The 18,842-nt window shown below is 44.5% G+C and overlaps 1 protein-coding gene across 1 annotated transcript in view; it reads right to left on the bottom strand.

Moving 5' to 3' along the window:
* FAM168A (family with sequence similarity 168 member A) overlaps positions 1 to 18,842 on the bottom strand; it is an 87,023-nt gene that overhangs the window by 48,459 nt on the left and 19,722 nt on the right. Inside the window, exon 2 of the mRNA XM_062511143.1 lies at positions 10,834 to 10,921. Within this exon, the coding sequence (XP_062367127.1) occupies positions 10,834 to 10,903 (70 nt within the window). The 5' untranslated portion in view covers positions 10,904 to 10,921. The remainder of the gene's footprint in view (positions 1 to 10,833; positions 10,922 to 18,842) is intronic.

Raw genomic sequence — 18,842 nt, 5'->3', positions numbered from 1 at the left:
GTAATATGTTATTGATTTGTAATATATTAATTATAAGCCAGTAAATGTTCAGCTGATTGAGCAAATGTTACTCCAGTAAAACTTCTTGGTAAACTGACAGACAGAAAAGTTAATTTCTGCGTGTTTTTTGTTTTTTTCCCCAAAACAACCCAGCAGCTAAAAATTACCACTTTATGTATCCTGTTCAAGCTCCTCTATAGTTTTTAATGTTCCTTAGTAGATTTTTTTCCCCAGTGGCCCGTGCACAGTGTGAATTTTTCAGACAGAATTTAATGCAAAAAAATAGGGTCATATGCAAAGAATACAACAAAAAACAGGCTCATAGTCAAAGAACACAAGAGCTCAGGCGCTACAGGAAATGTAAATGTTAAAAATCACACAAGAGAAGATAATAATAATAAAGAAGAAGTGCCTACAATACAACAAAAGCAGCAGCAAAGCCACTGCACCGAGCATCCCTCAAGGCTGACGGAGGGATGGGTTGACCTCGGAGGCCTCTGCCTTTCCTGACTTCCAGACTTCTGTGGGGCTCATTAAAGGCTCCAAGCACAAAGCATCAAACACTTCAAGGAAAAGTTGGTCTCCATGGGAATAGAGGACAAACTAAAAATAACCATAAGCCAGCATTTTAACAATTTTGCAGGAGATTGTCATGGCAATGAAGAGAGTTGTAACCTGTTGTCATGATAACCAAAGTTTGAAATTAATGGGAAAGCATTCCACTTCCACTTCATCTTTATTCATCATGGATCCAGCATCTTCCATGGGAAAATTCCATGGTAGTGCCTTCAAGGAACTAGAGAGCTTGGGAGAAGCAAGGGAGGGATAAAGGACTGTGGGGATTAAAAGAAAAATTTAGAACTCCACAGCCAAAGTGAAGCACCGACAGGAGGGGGGAAAAAACTCAGGGATGAAAATCCTTCGACAGATGAAGGATATCGGGAAGGAAATCCTGGCTGTGAGGATGCCCAGAGCAGCTGTGGCTGCCCCTGGATCCCTGCAAGTATCCAAGGCCAGGCTGGACAGGGCTTGGAGCAAACTGGGACAGTGGAAGGTGTCCCTGCCCATGGCAGAGGGTGGGACTGGGTGGGTTTTAAGGTCTCTTCCAACCCCAAACCATTTGGGATTTTGTGACTCAAGTCCCATCTTGACAACCTCTTCTCAAACCAGAGTTCACAGCACATTAAATATCACAGAATGCCCAGTTTTTCAAGACATCCAAACTAGGGGAAAATAATCTGTATTTCCAGTCCAGAGGAGATTGGAGGATCCTCCAGGGGTGGAGTTCCTCTGCTCTGGAGCCAGGCTGGGAGAGCTGGTGGGTGCTGGGTATAAGTGACCAACCTGCTGCTCGTGCATTCAATGAGACCCTCAATTTTACTAATGGGCTCAGAGCAAACCATGCCTTGTTGCATGACAATTTAATTGTTATTTTTGTGGAAAATCGCTCTGCTCAGCCTGAAATTACTATGATAGTCCATTATGCTACTATTTCCTTAACTGTTTTAAGGGGAGAGAAAAATTGTTCTGGCAACAGAGTGCCTGCACAGAACACACTTCTCTTCACCTTCAATGCAGCACAGAATGGTCTTCACCTCAACAGAGTTCTTAAGTTGAAATAAAAAGAACTAGAGGTAAACAGAAATTCAGATGCCTAAAGACATTCATCTTTGTGAATGAAACTCTTCATTGTTCAGCTGTAAAAATCAAGGTTTTCCCCTATGTGATTTCATTTACAGCCACTATGTGCTTCACATCTCCTGGGAATGTCACGGAATCAACCTCTTGTCCCTGGAGATAGATGCTCTTTGCTGCCAAACATGAGGTCTGTAATGATGAGGCACAGAAATGCCATTTTTAAGTGTAAATAGATGGCAGCAAATCAAGCGTAACGCTGACGTTTCCTTTGGTTACATACTAAAATGAATTTTGTAACTATGAGCCCCGAAGTTCCCCCTGTTACTTCTCCAGGGTTTCTTCCTTGTACTTCTCCTCCCAAACCTTCTCCTTTACTGCTCTCAGTCTTCTGAGAGCTCACCTTTTCAGCCCAACATCTTCTTTATTCCACTCGTTCCTGAAAATGATTTTGCTGATGAAATTAAACTACTCAGACCTGCTCCCAGGAAGGGCTGCTGGGCTGACAGATCTCTGGAAGGAGGGGCTGGGGAGAGGCTTCGTAGAGCACGTCACACACTGCTCTTGATCCTGGGAATACTCAAGCCCTGGCTTTCCTTCCTCAGGTCACTGCTTAGACTGGACCTCGGAACAGGCAAGAAAAGGCTCTGCTGGAGAAGTTCCAGAGGAGATCCCTGGAGCTGTTCCAGGGCTGGAGCCAGGCTGGGAGAGCTGGGGGATGCTCACCTGGAGAGGAGAAGGCTCCAAGGAGAGCTCAGAGCCCCTTCCAGTGCCTAAAGGGGCTCCAGGAGAGCTGGAGAGGGACTGGGGACAAGGGATGGAGGGACAGGACACAGGGAATGGCTTCCCACTGCCAGAGGGCAGGATTAGATGGGACACTGGGAAGGAATTCCTCCTGTGAGAATCTGGCACAGGTTGCCCAGAGCCCCTGGATCCCTGGCAGTGTCCGAAGCCAGGCTGGATGGGGCTTGGAGCAACCTGGGATAGTGGAAGGTGTCCCTGCCATGGCAGAGGGTGGAACCTTTAAGGTCCCTTCTAACCAGAACCATCCTGGAATTCCATGATCTTCCCTATGTACCACCAGTTCATCACCAGGAGCCCAAGCCTTGCACCCTGCCACAGAAGCTGATTATTTCCCAGAGGAAGGATAGCAGCTCGTTCTGGGAATTCAAAGGTCCTGTTGACAAATACATTACTGTAAAAAGACCCGGAGATGGCAAATCCTGTGAGGAAAGGAGCACTTCTCACCATCAGCAGAAATCCAGAGGTCAGGCTGGGGAAGGAGCAGTGGGAGCGAGGGGAGGAGAAGGGAAAAAAAAAGGCTGCAACACTAAAGAGTCTTTCAGGACTCATTTATTCGAGCAGTGCCAAGGCAGCTCACTGCTGCAATATTTTCTTCCTGCACTCAGAGCCAGGGCTTTGGGATCTAATAAATCATCGCTGGCCGCAGAGACATTAAAATTCTAGCCCAGTACTGCATCAGATGAAACGAGGCCGAGTGCCAGCAAGAGCAGGGAGAGGGAAGGGCAGCCACACACACTTTAAAATAAGTATATGAATGCATTTGCATATAAGCAACACCTGATTTTGGCTTCACACCAGGCTAAGTCTAATGAAAAAGAACAGCAAAACAGATCTGCGACTGGATGATCTTTAAGGTCCCTCCTCAACCCAAACCACTCTGGGATTCTGTGATTAATAAACTCAACCGCTCCGTTTCGGGAATGCTGATCCCCATTAAATTAGAAATAAGGTATTAGGTATAAAGCACAGTAGGAAAACAGACCCAGTAATTAACAGATCTGGAATTATTTCTGAAGCTTTATGAAAGTCTTTTCCAAGCCTGGGCCAGCTCACGTTTCTGTCTGTACAAACCTCTGTGCTGGATCACATTGACTGCACCCAGTGTGAGAAATAATTGTGCACCAGGAGGGAAGAAAAACTCAATATTTAATCTAAAAACATTTTTGCAGAAGTCAAGCCACTAAATTTTAATTTATTACCTTCAGCCTGGAAAAAAACGCAACAAGGATCTGACCATTTATTTGCTGTGCAAGATGAAAAAAATGGTATGGGGGGAAGGAAAGGCAGAAAATATTAAGGGCTTTCAACAGCTCACGAGGCAGCCTTGGAGCTTATTTGCAATCATTTAATTGAAGCACCTGGGGATTTAAGAGGTATTGAATGTGTGAGGTGCAAACATGCATGGAAAAAAAACAAGCCAGCATATGAATTTGAACTGCAAGTGGCAGAAAGAAATATGCTGGAAAAGGCCTTTCTTGTAGACTGGGTGAGATTTTAAGTCTGGATGAGAGATTCCCTGAAATGTGGGGTACCAGGGCCAGGAGATGTTTCCATCCTGGTTTATGAACCCCCATCTCCAACTTGACAAGAATGACAAGGTCACACTCCAGCTCCGTGGAGCCTGTAGCAGAGGTTCCCAAATTCCCCATCCCTTGGAATGGGGATTTCAAAGCCATGTGGACATGGCACTTGGGAACATGGTGGAGTGGTGGCTTTGGCAGTGCTGGGAACATCTGGACTTGGATCACATTAAAGCTCTTTTCCAACTTCAGTGGTTCTGTGATGCTGAAATGGCCAATGTGATTTTGACTTCCTACACACGGGCTCCTTACTCAGGAGCAGAGTAATAGGAACTTAGGAAAACATGAAGGGAACATGCAGAAAAAGAAGTTTTAAATGGAAAATAATTGATCATGGCTAAAACAAAGAAAAAGGAGATGGCTCAGAAACGCACTAGAAATTAATAAGCCGCCAAAACCCAGTTTCATTCTCAGATATATACAGGCTAAGAAAGTAGAGAGCAAAAAACCCCTTCAGCTGTCAATTGTAATACTGAATGTGTACTTAAAAGCCAAAAGCACTGGTTAGATTTGGTCCATACACAGTTTAAGAAAGAAAAATTTGAGAGGGCTCATGCTTAAAAATAAAGTTTCTCTTTTTCTCAAGTGAGTGAAAAACTTCACAAGATGTGCCTGTACTCTATAAAAGCAATTGAGACAGAAGAAAATTCTCTGTTCACCTTTTATTTTCTTCAAATGGAGCACTTTTCTCTTCAATACATGTTTCCAAGGCCATCTTTTTTTTTTTTTTTCCCACCTATGCTTTTTTGTTTCTCTGCCTCACAATTTTTCCCCAGCCCTCTTCAAGTGTGGCCATTTAATCCTCTTCTTTCTTTTCCACCACGAGGAAAGCCAGAATCAATATTGCAGCTAAGAAATGAGGCAGAAATAAACCAGTTGCATGGACTCACCCGAGCCTGGAGGAGGAGAAGGCCCACAGTGAGGTCATTTGGGAAAACAGAACATAGGTTTTGAGTTTTGTTCTCTTTTAAGATCTGAGACTATTCTGTTTCTTCATAACACAGGGGGACTCAAAAGCCTGTAAAACCTTCTCCAAACAGTTACAAAACAAGGGGTGAGGGATGTTTCCCAAAGTTCCTATGAACTCCTTGGAAGTCTGGCATCAGTTGGATCAATCTCTGAATGAGCTGAGTGGATGTCATGAATTATTTTAGAACCACAGAGTCATTAAGCATGGAAAAGCCCTCCTAGACCATCGAGTCCAATTGTTTCCCAGCACTGCCAAAGCCACCGCTGACCCATGTCCCCAAGTGCCACATCCACGTGGCTTTGGAACAATTCCAGGGATGGAATTCCACCATCACCCTGAGCAACATCTGCCACTCACAAACATCCCTAATCTGACCCCACCCCCTCTGCTTCCTTCTTCCAAAGGAAAAACTACTCCTTCCTCCTTCCCTCAGTAGTTTTATGCTTTTTACAACCCCAGGAAAGTCTTACAACCCCAAGTTAATTCTTTAGGAAGATGGGGATTTATCCATCGTTGATCTCGGTGCTGAAACTCAGCAGCTTCCAGCACTGAGGAATTCACCAAGATGTTTGGAAATACTCCTGTACGAAAATCACACATTTAAACATAAAAACAATGAGAGCCTACACAAGTCACAGCTCATTCTTCTCCCAGTCAAGTAGGATTTTCCTGTCTGCTCTATACACACCAATTAATAAACATGAAGAAACGCCAGAGGAAAAATATTCACTGTATCCACTTCATACATTTTTAATCACCCTGAAATCAATTCAACACCCTGAACACGGTTTAGAATTCCTGTTTTACAGACCCGGTAAGCGATGGATCGCCTAATTAAATCCAGGAGTGGCATTTCCCAATCAATGGAAGGGGCTGACATGCATGCACATCTTAGAGCAGAAGGAGAAGTAAGGAGAAAGCACCTCAACCCTGCCATTTGCCCGTGTTCCTCAGTGCTCCCCATGAAAATGCTGAGGAATGCCAAAAAGAAAGAGAAAAAATATAAAATGCATCCCCTTTCACAGAGTAGTTGTGAAAGAATTTTGTTTGTCTGGCCAAAGAGCTGATCAAAGGCCCGGCATTTCCAGAGAATAATACAGCCAAACTATAATTCTAAGTTAATAAGGAAGGCTGAAGCCACGCCTACAATTATCTTTGTCCCACAGAGAGTATGCAAAGGAGGATTAAAAGCCGACAGCAGAAATCCTATCGGAACACCCTTCCGATCAACATCGAAGGCCACTGTGTTTCAACATCACAATAAATTAAAGGAACAGTCAGGAGTAAATGAGGTCACTCCTCACATGTGCAGTTGTGTCTGAGGCTCAACAATGAATACAAATGACAGGGATTAGGACAGGAACACACACATGAGAATCCTTCACCTCCTGTCCTGCCAACAAAACCAGTGGCTGGAGGGTACACATTCCCTCTGTTCATCATTATGTCCAAACAAATGTTGTGGTTTCACCTTGGGCATGAAAAAAAATGACAAAACTAGGGAACTTGTAACTCGAGAGTGCTGCAAACAGCCCAGCTCAGGGATGTGTCTTGCTCTTCAGGAGCATGAAGGGGTTCCCATACAGAGAAAGCCTCTTTGCTCTGGAGCCAGGCTGGGAGAGCTGGGGGTGCTCACCTGGAGAGGAGAAGGCTCCAGGGAGAGCTCAGAGTCCCTTCCAGGGCCCGAAGGGGTTCCAGGAGAGCTGGAGAGGGACTGGGGACAAGGGACGGAGGGACAGGACACAGGGAATGGCTTCCCACTGTCAGAGGGCAGGGATGGATGGGATACTGGGGAGGAATTGTTCCCTGTGAGGATGGAAAAGTCCTGGCACAGGGTGCCCAGAGCAGCTGTGGTTGCCCCTGGGTACCCGGCAGTGTCCAGGGCCAGACTGGACACCGGGGCTTGGAGCAGCCTGGGACAGTGGGAGGTGTCCCTGCCCAAGGCTCTGGACTGTAATGAGACATTTTTCCAGATCTCTTCCAGAAATCATTCCAGGATTCTGTGAGCATCCCTCCCGAGCAGGCACTGCCACTGCAGCGCGACCTGAGAAATGCCGTGACACAAACTCCTCAGAGATTTCCCAACCGGCTCCGCATCTCCGGGCTCTCGGATTTTATTACCATTTATTATTTAGGAATAACTCTGCCGAACACAGAGTCAGCCTGGTGGAGGTTCATGAATCACAGCATCTTATCAGCATATTAATCAGCTCCTGGTAGGCTGAGGGAGAACGGGGTGAGCTATCACAAACACTTCAGAGTTTCACGCTTGAAGTCAAACAAGCTCCAGGAGAGACTGATTCTTCACCCCTGATTCCACACCAGTGGGCTCATCTATTTACTGCAGCACTGGTGCCTTCCTGCAGTGGGTGCAAGGAAATGGGAAGGAATGCCAAAGGAAAACCAGGTGCTCCAGCAGCTCCCATCCGGGGCAGGTAAAGTGAATTCTACCACGAACAAAAAAGCAAATTGGAGGCCTTAAATACATTTTAAAATTAGCCTCAATTAGAACAACAGCTTACGTGAAGATCCAACTTAATTACAGTCTGGTTTAATTAAATAGTAAACAACACTGAAACGCTGCTGCTGATGTTCCAAAATCTGTGGAATTAGCGGAGTGGAAGTCGTCACCAGCCGGGCACGAGGAGCCAGGGCTTGGAGCACAAAGCTGGCATTGGGCAGATGTAGCTCTGTCTAAAGCCAGAATATTCTCCCTGTGTCACCTTCCCTCAGCTCAGCAGCTGCTCATCCAGCAGCAGAAACACTGCCAGCAGAAGTTATTCTCCTCCTCTTCCACCTCAGTGGAAAACAGGAAGGAGGGTGCAATTCAACAGATCTGGGAGTTCTAAGGAGCCCAAAAATGAGACACGGCAGAAGCCACCAGGGCTTAATAAATCCCTTAGTTCAAACACAAGGATTGTTTTCATAAACATTTCTCCTGTGAGTTGAATAATTCTGATTTTATCTCGTTTTAAAACTTCCTTTTTAAACCTAATTATTATTTCCCATCAAAATCCCGCTAATCCAGACCACACTTGAAAAATTATTTAGGAAATAACTGTCCTTCACACTTCCATTAAGGAAGACCAAAATGGAAAAAAACAAGAATCTGAATAAACGGATGGTTCATCAAGCACTTGAGTATGTGCCAAGGATTTCCCATTCTCCCTAAGTCAAGGATTTCCAATTTTCCCTAACAGCCAATCTGGCAGAAAAAACTGGATTATTTATCTTGCAATGGACCTCTTTCCCACACTGCCAGAAAACAACACAGAAGTCAGAATGAGAAGAAAATCAGATTAAAACTCATTATTTCAGCATAAAGCTATCATATAAATAAGAATAATAAACAAAATGTTAAGTAGTATAAAGCATTCATGTTTAGCACAAAAAATCCCTCACAAAAGCACAGAATTCAACCTGCCAGTATCCTGATTATTATCCTTGCTTTCTTTCTGCCTCTATCCCACCTGAGTTTTATTCCACAGCTCTTTTTGTAGCTGCTCAGACCACCCTCAGGAGCTGCCTGTCTTTTCTCGACAGAAGATATAATTTAAATTTTCTCCTCCTCATCCGCTACAGAACTTTGAGTCTTTCATTACATATTCAAACAAATTCAGATTTAAAAGAGTTTGTAATACTATTTGCCCAGAGGAAAAAAAAGCTCTTCTGTTAAATTATTTTTGACTTCTATTTTGGGACTCTATTGTAAGAGCTCAGCCCACTGACTCCTTACCTTCCACCTGGGCAATGGAACAACCCAGCAGGACTATTCCTGCTGTGCTGTCCTACATTTGTTTCTTTGTTTTACTAATTATGTAATTGAGGACCTTGTTTTAATTTTTCCAACCTGATCTGCCTCCAACTTACTCCTCCAAGATCCACCCCTGATTTCTGCACATTTACCACAAATTTTGGAAGACAAATGCCTGAGGGATGGCTTGGGATGAAACCAGTCTCTGGGGGCCACCTCCTCCTGATCCCTGCATGGATCAGAGCTGGCACGAGGTGGCCAAGTCAAATTTTACACAGTTAAGGACACAGTAGGAACTTCATAGTGATCAAGCAGCAGGTTATTTTAGAAGACAACGTCCCATTAATGGTGGCACTTGACTAATTCCAAATGGAGTCCTGCAGAATTCATGTGTTCAAGTCCAGGTTGGATGGGGCTTGGAGCAGCCTGCTCTATGGAAGGTGTCCCTGCCCATTGCAGAGGGTGGAATCAGATGAGCTTTAAGGTCCCTTCCCACCCAAACCATTCTGGAATTCCATTAATTCCTTCGGCTAAAGCAGAATTCCCCCTCTAAAACTGTCCTAGAAAGGTCAAGGTCCAAATTCTGACCAATCTACCCCTCAATATTTAGATTAAATTGTCTTATCAAATGCCAGAAAGCAGCTTCTAAGACACTCAGGATTGTATGAAAGCAGATACAGAAATGTACATTGAATGGATATTATGGTGGAGCTTCAAGCACATGCAAAAAGAAAAAAATCAAAGTAAAGTGGGAGAGAAGTAGCCTCTTGTGCTGGAAAGCCACAAAATTCCTGTTATTTCCAGGGTAGGAAAATAACTGCACTTATGAGCTCGTTCTGTCACCCAAGCGCTGCTGGAGTCCACAGTCCTCTCACAATGGGGAGATTTTTGAAGAGACTTTTTCACAGAGATTGTGGGGTTTTTTTTCAAGCCTCTCGTGCTTTGACTGTGAGACCAAAGTTCCCCCAAGCTACAGTATCTCCAACAAAGCAGCTGCATAAATTGGAATGGGGAAAAGAAAGGATGAATAAAAATGAGGCAAAACGCCTTTGAGGAACTCTCTGCTCCACAGTCTCAGACAGGGCTCCTCACAACCCCACTGATCCACCAGCTAGAAGAGCTGCCAAACTCAACCAGAATATTCCATGCACAAAGTAGCTGAGAGCTATTTGACATTCATTCCAATTTGCTGGTGACCACTCTCCTCCACAAAAGCACATTCCCAAATAATTCCGCACGTTGGGTGAAAGTCAACGCATCCAACTGGCAATGCAAATAGAAAGCAGGAAATCCTAACACAACGTGACACCCAATAGCTGATTACATTCCCCAAAATGGTGCAAAAAGGAGTTTTCCAGGGCTGATTTTGTAACGGGGTTACAAGATCAGAGCAAGTCAAGGTGAACGTTATCCACGGGGAAAACCAGATACACCTGAACTGGGATTTTCTTTGTCCAAAGAACCATTTCTCTCCCAGCTGAATTCTTTCCATATCAGTACACTTTAGTTCCCCACTAGTTACATAATTATGGTGAACATATTTCAAGGCCATCCTTTTTTCAAGTATTAAGGATGACATTTTTAGACAACTCAGTTCTAAGGAAGGTTTCAAACAGACAGCAGAGATAAGATTAACTCAAGAAAAGCACTACTTGAAATTAGAAAAAAAAAAAACAAATCAGCCAATAATGTAGCTTAAGTCACCACTTATCACAACAACTGGCTGTTCTCCAAACAAGGGGCTCTTGGCTGTGGGATCCTCATTTCCACAGCTGGATTATTCCAGCACGTGCATCCCAGTGGTTCAGTGCAGCTCCAGAGGGGAGCCCTCCCACTGAATGTCTCAGCACCTGCTTACATGGCTGTTAACCTAAAGAAAACCCCTCTGGATCCTTTTCCTTAGGATTTCCAGGGCATCCTCTTTGCACGAATTCAGCTCCAACTCTTCTCACCATCCTGGCTTTGCTGAAGGGTTTTTCCTGCGAGTGACGTTCCCATCCGGCTCCCTGAGGGGAAATCTTTCTCCCTCCTTAAGGGATTAACCACCACCACACACAGACACACAGGAAAAGGCACGAGCCCTGTCCTACCTGTATAGGCCATGTTCTTCGGGTTTCCGTAGGGAGCCCCAGGTTGGACGGGGCTGTAAACAGGATTCATGGTGGAAGACCGGGAACTCTGAGGACAAAAGAAAAGCAGAGTTGAGACGGTTGCCTTACGTTGGCTCTGCTGTCTGTGCAGAGTCCTGATAGCATCACCCTGTTAGAATTCCAGACACAGACAGCTGTGAAGGAAGGGATTTACAACCAGACATTACAACCAGATAGCATATTTAATAATTCAAGTTTTGGATCTTTCCCTTAATTCCCACAACTTCTCCAGCGCTGCGTATTCCGCCTACAAATGTACCCGGAGCAGATTCATCTTCCACATCCCTGCTCCAGGGGGGCTCAGCACTCATGACCCCACTTCCAGCTGGTGATGAACAAAGAGGAGGAGCCACAAAGTCAGGAAAAGGAATTCTCCCCCTTGGAAGAGCGAGCAGTTCTTGGGTGATAAAACCAAGCCTGCCCAAGACCTGACCTTTCCAAAAGCAGCAGATAAAAGAACATTTGCCGCCTGCGAGACGGAGAAGGGCGAGTCTTGGTGAGCTGTCAGCGTGAGCTGACTGTGAAAACCTGGAGTCCAAGGCTTGGATGCTGTGTGGGGCTGGGCAGGGCCACCCCTTCATCCCACCTGTGTCCCACAGGGAGGCTCTGTCACTGAGCTTGAGCGAGCAAGGAGATTTCCACAGCGCACGTGCTCCTCCCTCCAATAAAGGAGATGAAGCCCGGTCAGCTTCTTGTGGGTTTTATTAAAAGGAAAGCAAGTAACTTGGGAATTTGTGTCTCCTAACTGTCAGTTAAGCAACTGGCTCAGTTAATTATCTTAATGAAGCACATTCTCAATTCTGATTAATGAGAAAATCAGTCATTAAGCTTTATTAGGCTACCACAGCTATCTAGTGGTAATTTCACACCAGAACCAAACCCATCTTGCTTCAAAATCTGGGGGTTTTGTTAAAATGTGTTATTTTACACTTCATAAATAACACCATTCTCTCCAAGCAAGTCCCTCATGATGGGGACACAATTTGTTAGATCATTAACTCCTTTCACTTTACCTCCGGAGAGTAAACAGGTCAAACATTAAATGTTAGCACCGATTGACTTGACAACAATTAGTGCTTAATTAATTAGTTGTCCCTCCACCCCCAAGTTAGCACTGAAGGAGCCATTCTCAAAGCAAAGGAAATCAGGGTTAGAAGCAAGTGGGAAGAGACAGGGAGACCCGGAATTCCATCAGTGGCTTTGCTAACACACAGCAGAGAATTAAGAAGATCTTTAAGAAAATCAGTGTAAGACCAGGCTGTCCAGAGCAGCTTTGGCTGCCCCTGGATCCCCAGAACTGCCCCAAGGCCAGGTTGGATGGGGCTTGGAGCATCTGATCTAGTGGAAGGCATCCCTGCCCATGGCTGGGAAGGGATTTAAGGTCCCTTCCAACCCAAATCATTCTGCGATTTTATGAAATAAAATTTGTGAGGGTAACTCTTCACCTTTCCGTTGTTCCTCCCCAAAAACCTCCCAGTGACAGCTGGACCTGCTCCCAGACAGGGCTGGAATCACGGCCACTTTCCTAAAGTGCTTTTTCAGTGCCAGCATCATTTCACTTGTACTCTTGTGTGTGTAAAGAGTAGAAAAAAAAAAATCATAATTTGGAGAAAAAAAAAAAAAGACCGCATATGTGTGGTTTCCATTAGGTGTTGTACCAAACAGTAAAAGCAAAACACTCTTATTGAGAAGGATGAAAGAAAATGCTTTTTGTCCCAGATAAAAAGATTGTAATCGTGGTGGGGGCTTGAGAGCTTGTGAGGAAGAGGTTGGTGCTTCCTCCCTGCTTTGTATGCAGGGTGGGATTTCCAGACTGCAGGAAGGAGCCCCTGCAAACGGCATTTGGGAGAGATGATTTTCTCTCCCATTCTGCAAGACAATGCCATCTGAAAATACATTTGAAATTCATTGCAGGCACCATGTTGTGGCATTGAAACAGCTACACTGAAATGGGAATAAAATAGGATTAGCAAAATTAAACCTCCTGCATCGCCAGAACCTGCAGAGTTCGCTTGTGGCCATGAATACCCAACAAAAAGACTACTAAAAATTAATTATAAACAGACAAACACCAGTGCTGCTCTATTGCAGGAGCTTCCAGTGCTTCCTAATCCTTGAGACAGTGACGCTCAGTTGCCCAGAGAGACTCCAGCAAGGAGTGACTCCAGCAGGAATGCCATGGGAATAAGCTGCTAGCAAACAGTCTCGGGATACTTGGTGGCTGTAACCCGGTTACGTGTTCATCTGTTTTATCCTCCTGTGAAAGTGCAGGACAGGCTCCCATCACACGAGGGAACTGCTCCACATGAAGGGCAAAGAGAGCCACAGGAGAGGTGGGAAATGGATCACAGTGGCCCTGGCAGCACTGGGGAATGGTTGGACTCCACCACCTTGGAGGGCTTTTCCAACCTTAACCATTCTGAGATTCTGTGAGCGTGTCCCTGTTGGAACCCCGGAAACTGAGAATTTTAGACTTTCTGTGCTGACAGGCACTGACCCTCAAGAAAACACAGCTTTTGACCTGAGGCTGTGGAGAAGGCTTCCAAAATGGAATGATAGAACTGGGATCACAAATGTGTAGTTTGAATAGCAGTGTGTAATATCACATGGTGGAAAACCTAGAATTTAAGGGTTTAGAATACAGTATAGGTATAAGGCAAGATGGAGATTTAAGTGCAGAGGTTTTGTCTTTGTTCTTCACCTTCTTCATAGGTTTAGGTGGTACTTTTGTAATTGGATAGAAAAATCTGCATTGCGGGGTCTTGGGTGATTGGTTACTGGGTTAAAAGTAAAAATAATTTAGGTGTCCTTTCTTAACTGGACAGTTTGGCCTTAAAAGGCCTTGTAGAAAGTGAGATACATCTCCATTTTTAGCTTGCTAGCTAGAAGTGTTGTAGAACTCACTGTAATACAGATAAGAATTAATAAACATCTGAGTCTGAACAAGAAATTCAGTCTCTCGAGCATTACTCTGGCAGAAAAAGAAGATAAAACGTGATACATGTCTCCCACCCCTGGGAATCAGGCTATCACCACATCTCCAAACTCCTACAGACACAGGACACCAGGAACATCCCATCCCACTGTTTTCCTCCACCACGGGTTTACTTTGTGCCTTTCTGAAGCACCCAGATCCCCCCATCTCCATAGGGGGGGTTTGCAACCCCCATCGTTATGGTTGGAAAAGATCTGCAAGCTCGTCAAGTCCAACCTCTGACCCAATATAAAACCTAAAAGAATAAAGCAGGCGTGGAAAACCCAGGAAGTTAACAAAGCTATTATCATTATCTTTTCTGAACAAAGGAATGAAATCTTTCCAAAGAGAGAAATAAATATACTTTGCAGGGTTTTTAAAACAATGACATGGACAGGTGAGTCTTTCAGGCTCCCTGAAAATTAAATAGTAGCTCTGAACTTGAAAAGAAGAGAGTAAACAATGGAAATGGGCACTGTTCTGAACAACAGACATTTTTCCATTTTCTTTCAAGTCATTTCTTGTGTCAAGGTGATTTTCCCTTTAAACTCCCACTGCCTTGTTTTTGTGGCACTGGGATGCAATGCCTTTTAAGAGACCCATTCCTCACACGCTGGAGAGAAGGTGGTATTTTCTCTCTGTGCCAAAAGTAATTTATTTCACATCAGGTGGCACAAAACCAACATGAGAGAATATGAACAAAGAAAAGAGATACTTTTCTTCCTTGACCTGCACATCACCTCTTTCAATGAATTTTATACAAATTGCATGCTAATAAGATTCAGCCAAAGTCTCCTTGAACATGAAAAGGCCTCCTGACCTTACACTCCATGCAAATTCCACTAATTTTCTGACAATTTTTCACTTAAATCGTTTGAAGCTTGACCCTCACTTGGGATCCGACAAATAATAATTAAATTACCTTCCAATTCATCTGTTAAAGGTTACTTTAGGCAAGTTACAAGGGTATAGCCCACCTTTCCCCAAAATAGTCTGGGACGGTGGGCACAAGCTTGGAGATCCGTTTCCACACTGAGCAGCTTCTTCTTTAATTTATTCTTTTATTAGCGGCACCTTCAGAGTTGATTAATTAGTTGAGAACATCCCTCATCGAACCTGTTATAGAGATGTAACAGGGTTTTATATCATGTGAACAGGTCAGGATGAAACATGGAAAACCAGAGTGCTTTGGGTGGGGAAGACCTTAATGATCATCCAGCTCCAACCCCTGCCATTGCTCAGGGACACCTCCCACTATCTCAGGTTGCCTTCTCCTCTCCAGGTGAACAGCCCCAGCTCTCCCAGCTGATGCCAACTTCCCCAGTGGAGGGAAAGAACTAAACCTCATGGAAATGCCTTGGAGCAGGGGATTTCACTACAGCATTTGGCCATTCTGGTCTCAATAACCAGCAAAGGGAAAACAAAGCTGATCCCGAAAATCTATAGTCCTACAGCATCTTCCATCAGATCCACCTCCACATGGGGATAGGAGCACTCAGATCTTCACTGAGGAGACACAGGACAGCGACCTGGGAGACAAAACCCCAAAGAGCCACATTCTCATCACCTACTCTTTCCTCTGAGAGGAAGAACTAAATACATCTGGATATTTCCAATCGAGAAAAGCCTGACATCTCTAACAGTGACAAGCCCTTTTGTCTTCATTGTACGAAAAATGAAATGGATAATTTATAAGCACAAAGCAGCTCTTGACTTTGGAATTTGCTGACCTCAGACTGCCCAAAAAATAAATGCTGAGGCAGGAAAAATCTCGACCTTTCATTTGCTGAAGTTTACAATCTGCTTAAAAGCCAGAGGATCAAAACCTGATAATTCAGTTAATTAATTCAATGTAATATTATAAACTGCATATTGAAACATTGAAACTGTCCTCCCTGAAAAGGACCAGAAAGATGGGACCACTTGTTGCACAGGTAAACCTGAACACGGGTGGCAAAATATCTGCACGCTGTGTTTGCCTTTTTGAATTAGGCAGAGCTTACACAAACACCCCTCTGAGCCTAAAAAAATGAGAAATTATTGAATCATAGACTCACAGACTGGTTTGCATTGGGAGGACCTTAAAACTCATCCAGGTCCACCCCCTGCCATGGGCAAGGACACCTTCCACCAGACCAGGTTATTCCAAGCCCTGCTCAACCCGGCCTTGAACCAGTTCCCCCACAAGAAATTTCAGAACGAGAAAAACCAAAAGATTCTGGTACAGCTGGGGTTATATTAACTTGTTTCCAGAGAAGAAAATGTCTTAATGCAGATGAATTCCTTGCTGAAAATTCACAGCTTTTTATCTGCAACTCCGATGGGTTTCACCAGCAGGTAACCAATAAATACATGTATTTTTTAAAAGATCTAACATATCTGTCCCAGTGAGTCCCAAACCATTCTCAGCACCTCTCAAACGACTTCTTGATATATTCTTATTAATTTCTCTAACTTGAGGCCTTGCTGACTTTCCCTTCTGAGATGAACCCTGCTGTACTCTTGTACTCAGTACTCTCCGACTGAGCCACGGCCTCCTCCAGCTGATTATCTCCATTCCTTTGTCTTCCCTATCCTACTTCATTATGTTCTGCTGAAAAGGCTTCCTGGAACATGCAGCTTGAAGACACTGCTCTCTGCTCCTTCATTTCCACAAGCACTGCCTTGGGAGATTTGGGTTGGCCACCAGGAAAAGCCTGGACTAGAAGCATCTATTCCCCATCACCACCCAGGCACTGCAAAAAACAAAACAAAATATTCTTAAATTATCTCTCTTATCTGAGCCTCCTTGAGCTGCTTTAGACCTTTCTCCCAGCAAACACTGCTCCTTCTCCTAAGAGAAGCTGCACTGCAGGAGTCAAACAGAACAACCAGACACAAAAGTAATATCCATAAAAAGACAATTTCTGACACTAATAAACATAATCTTCCCCCTCTTCCAAGCTCTTTAAAAATCTGAAATAATTGCTCACCTCTTTGGCTTTGTTTTACATGCAAAGAAAATGCAGGAGAGCAATGGGTTCAAAGGTGAGCTCACTGGAAGCATTGGAATAGGTGGAATAACCATTCCTGGAAGGGTTCAGGGAACACGGAGGTCAGTGATGGCCTTGGTCTGGGTTCACAGTTGGACTCAACAGTCTCAGAGGACTTTTCCAACCTAGATGATTCCATGATTCTAAGGTAAACCAGACAATACTGGCAGGACCAAGATTCAGGTATAATACCCATTCTCCATCACTTTATCCTCAAAGACAAGCTTTAATTTATGTTTTGCTCCAACATTTCCAGCCACTACCACTAATTACCCTCCCTCCATTTTTATAATTACTCCCCCCAAAATGAGAGAATCCCTTTGCAGCCATATCCTGAATGTTGAAAACATCACTCCTTCCCATGGACTGCAACAGGATAAAAATCTAAATTTGTCTGGGAGCCGATCACACCATACAAAGTTGGCACATCAGCAATACAACAGTATTCCTGGAATTAAAATCAGATGAGGGCAGAGATATCCTTTACATGACAGATGGGTCAGACTTCCCTGGGTTTTATCTGGTCAAATCCACTGTGCTGCAGGTTTTGGCTGCAATTTGTCACTTCCAGCCACAGCTGTTCCTTGTTGTTCTCTAACAGTTTTCACCCAGGCTCTGTTTTGTGGTCACTTCTGGGATTTCTGGTCTGGTCAAGACTGGAAACCCAAGGCAAGGGTTGAGGAGCGGTTCCAGTCCCACTTTCCCATCAGGCAGCACAGCAAAATCTCTCCCTGTCCTCGTCTCTTCCTCTGCTCACCTTGATGGATGGACCCAGATGGGGTTTGGAGACTGGGAAACAGGAAGATGAACAGTGCAAACAAAGGGGACCAATCCTCCCTAATAGTCCCTTCTTCCTTAAATATTTTGGAATCTTCCCTCTGAAACAAAGCAGTACCAGGGAAGATGAAGGAGGGCCCAGGCAAAATCTGTCAGCAGAAAGGGAGCTTTGGCAAGAAGTTTGTTTATCATCGTCTTTTTGTAATTTCGTGTTGGCAAGAGGTTCTGTGTTAACAAGCCCAGGAGCCTGAAAGTCTTTCCCACCCATAGGACAGGCAGACAGTGGCATTCCCTCACTCCACTTGGAAACCAAGCTACATGGAAGGAGAAAAACAGACTCCAGATTTATGTTGGGCTTGATGTGCCCCACCAAAACCCAGAAAATATATGGGGCAACTCGGTAGCACTTGAAAAATAAGCAAAAGAAGTTGCTGACTTTTTGGGGGAAAGCTGCCAAGTGATGAACAAACAGAATCCAAATTAAGAAATTTGCAACAATCATAGGCAGAGCTCAGGCAGGGGTTTAACTTCCTAAGGAAATATGGGACAGCTCGGGCATTAAAAAAACCCAGGGATGCACACCAAGGGTAGTGGTGTTGCAATTATTATTATAAGCCTTCAAAATAAAGATTGTTCAAAGTGAAAATATGAAATTAAATAGTTGGTTGAAATGTCAAAGACTCACTTCACCATGTCCAGCTCTCAAAGACTGACATGGAAGTGGGAGACCAGCTGTTCTACAGCCCAGTCCCCTCCCCTTGCCCACAGTAGCTTGGCACTGTTTCCCCAAAGGTTAGGCAGTGTTGTTGGGGGTCACTGTCTGGTCACCACATCCCAAATCCAAGGGTCTCCATGCTCCTGGGCAGAAGAGCCATCTTTCAGCATCCTTCTCCCTGTCAGGAACACTGACATCCTTCCAGGCCAGGCTGGACTGGGCTTGGAGCAACCTGGACCAGTGGTAGAAAGCACTGAACGAGCTTTAAGATCCCTCCCAACGCAAGCCAGTCTGGGATTCCATGATTCTGCACCTATGCCCTACTGCTCTAGTATTTACCCAGCTCACATCCTACTGGAATTCTGTCCGGCTTGGCATTTCTTTCATAGACTCTGAGCCTAATCCTGCAGAAATAACGCAGTAAAACAATACATAACCAGCACAACAGAAA

This window comes from Cinclus cinclus, chromosome 2, assembly GCF_963662255.1.
Source record: "Cinclus cinclus chromosome 2, bCinCin1.1, whole genome shotgun sequence".
NCBI lineage: Eukaryota > Metazoa > Chordata > Aves > Passeriformes > Cinclidae > Cinclus > Cinclus cinclus.
The sequence above is the reverse complement of the archived record's forward strand: the minus strand, read 5'-3'. Positions and strand labels throughout refer to the sequence as shown.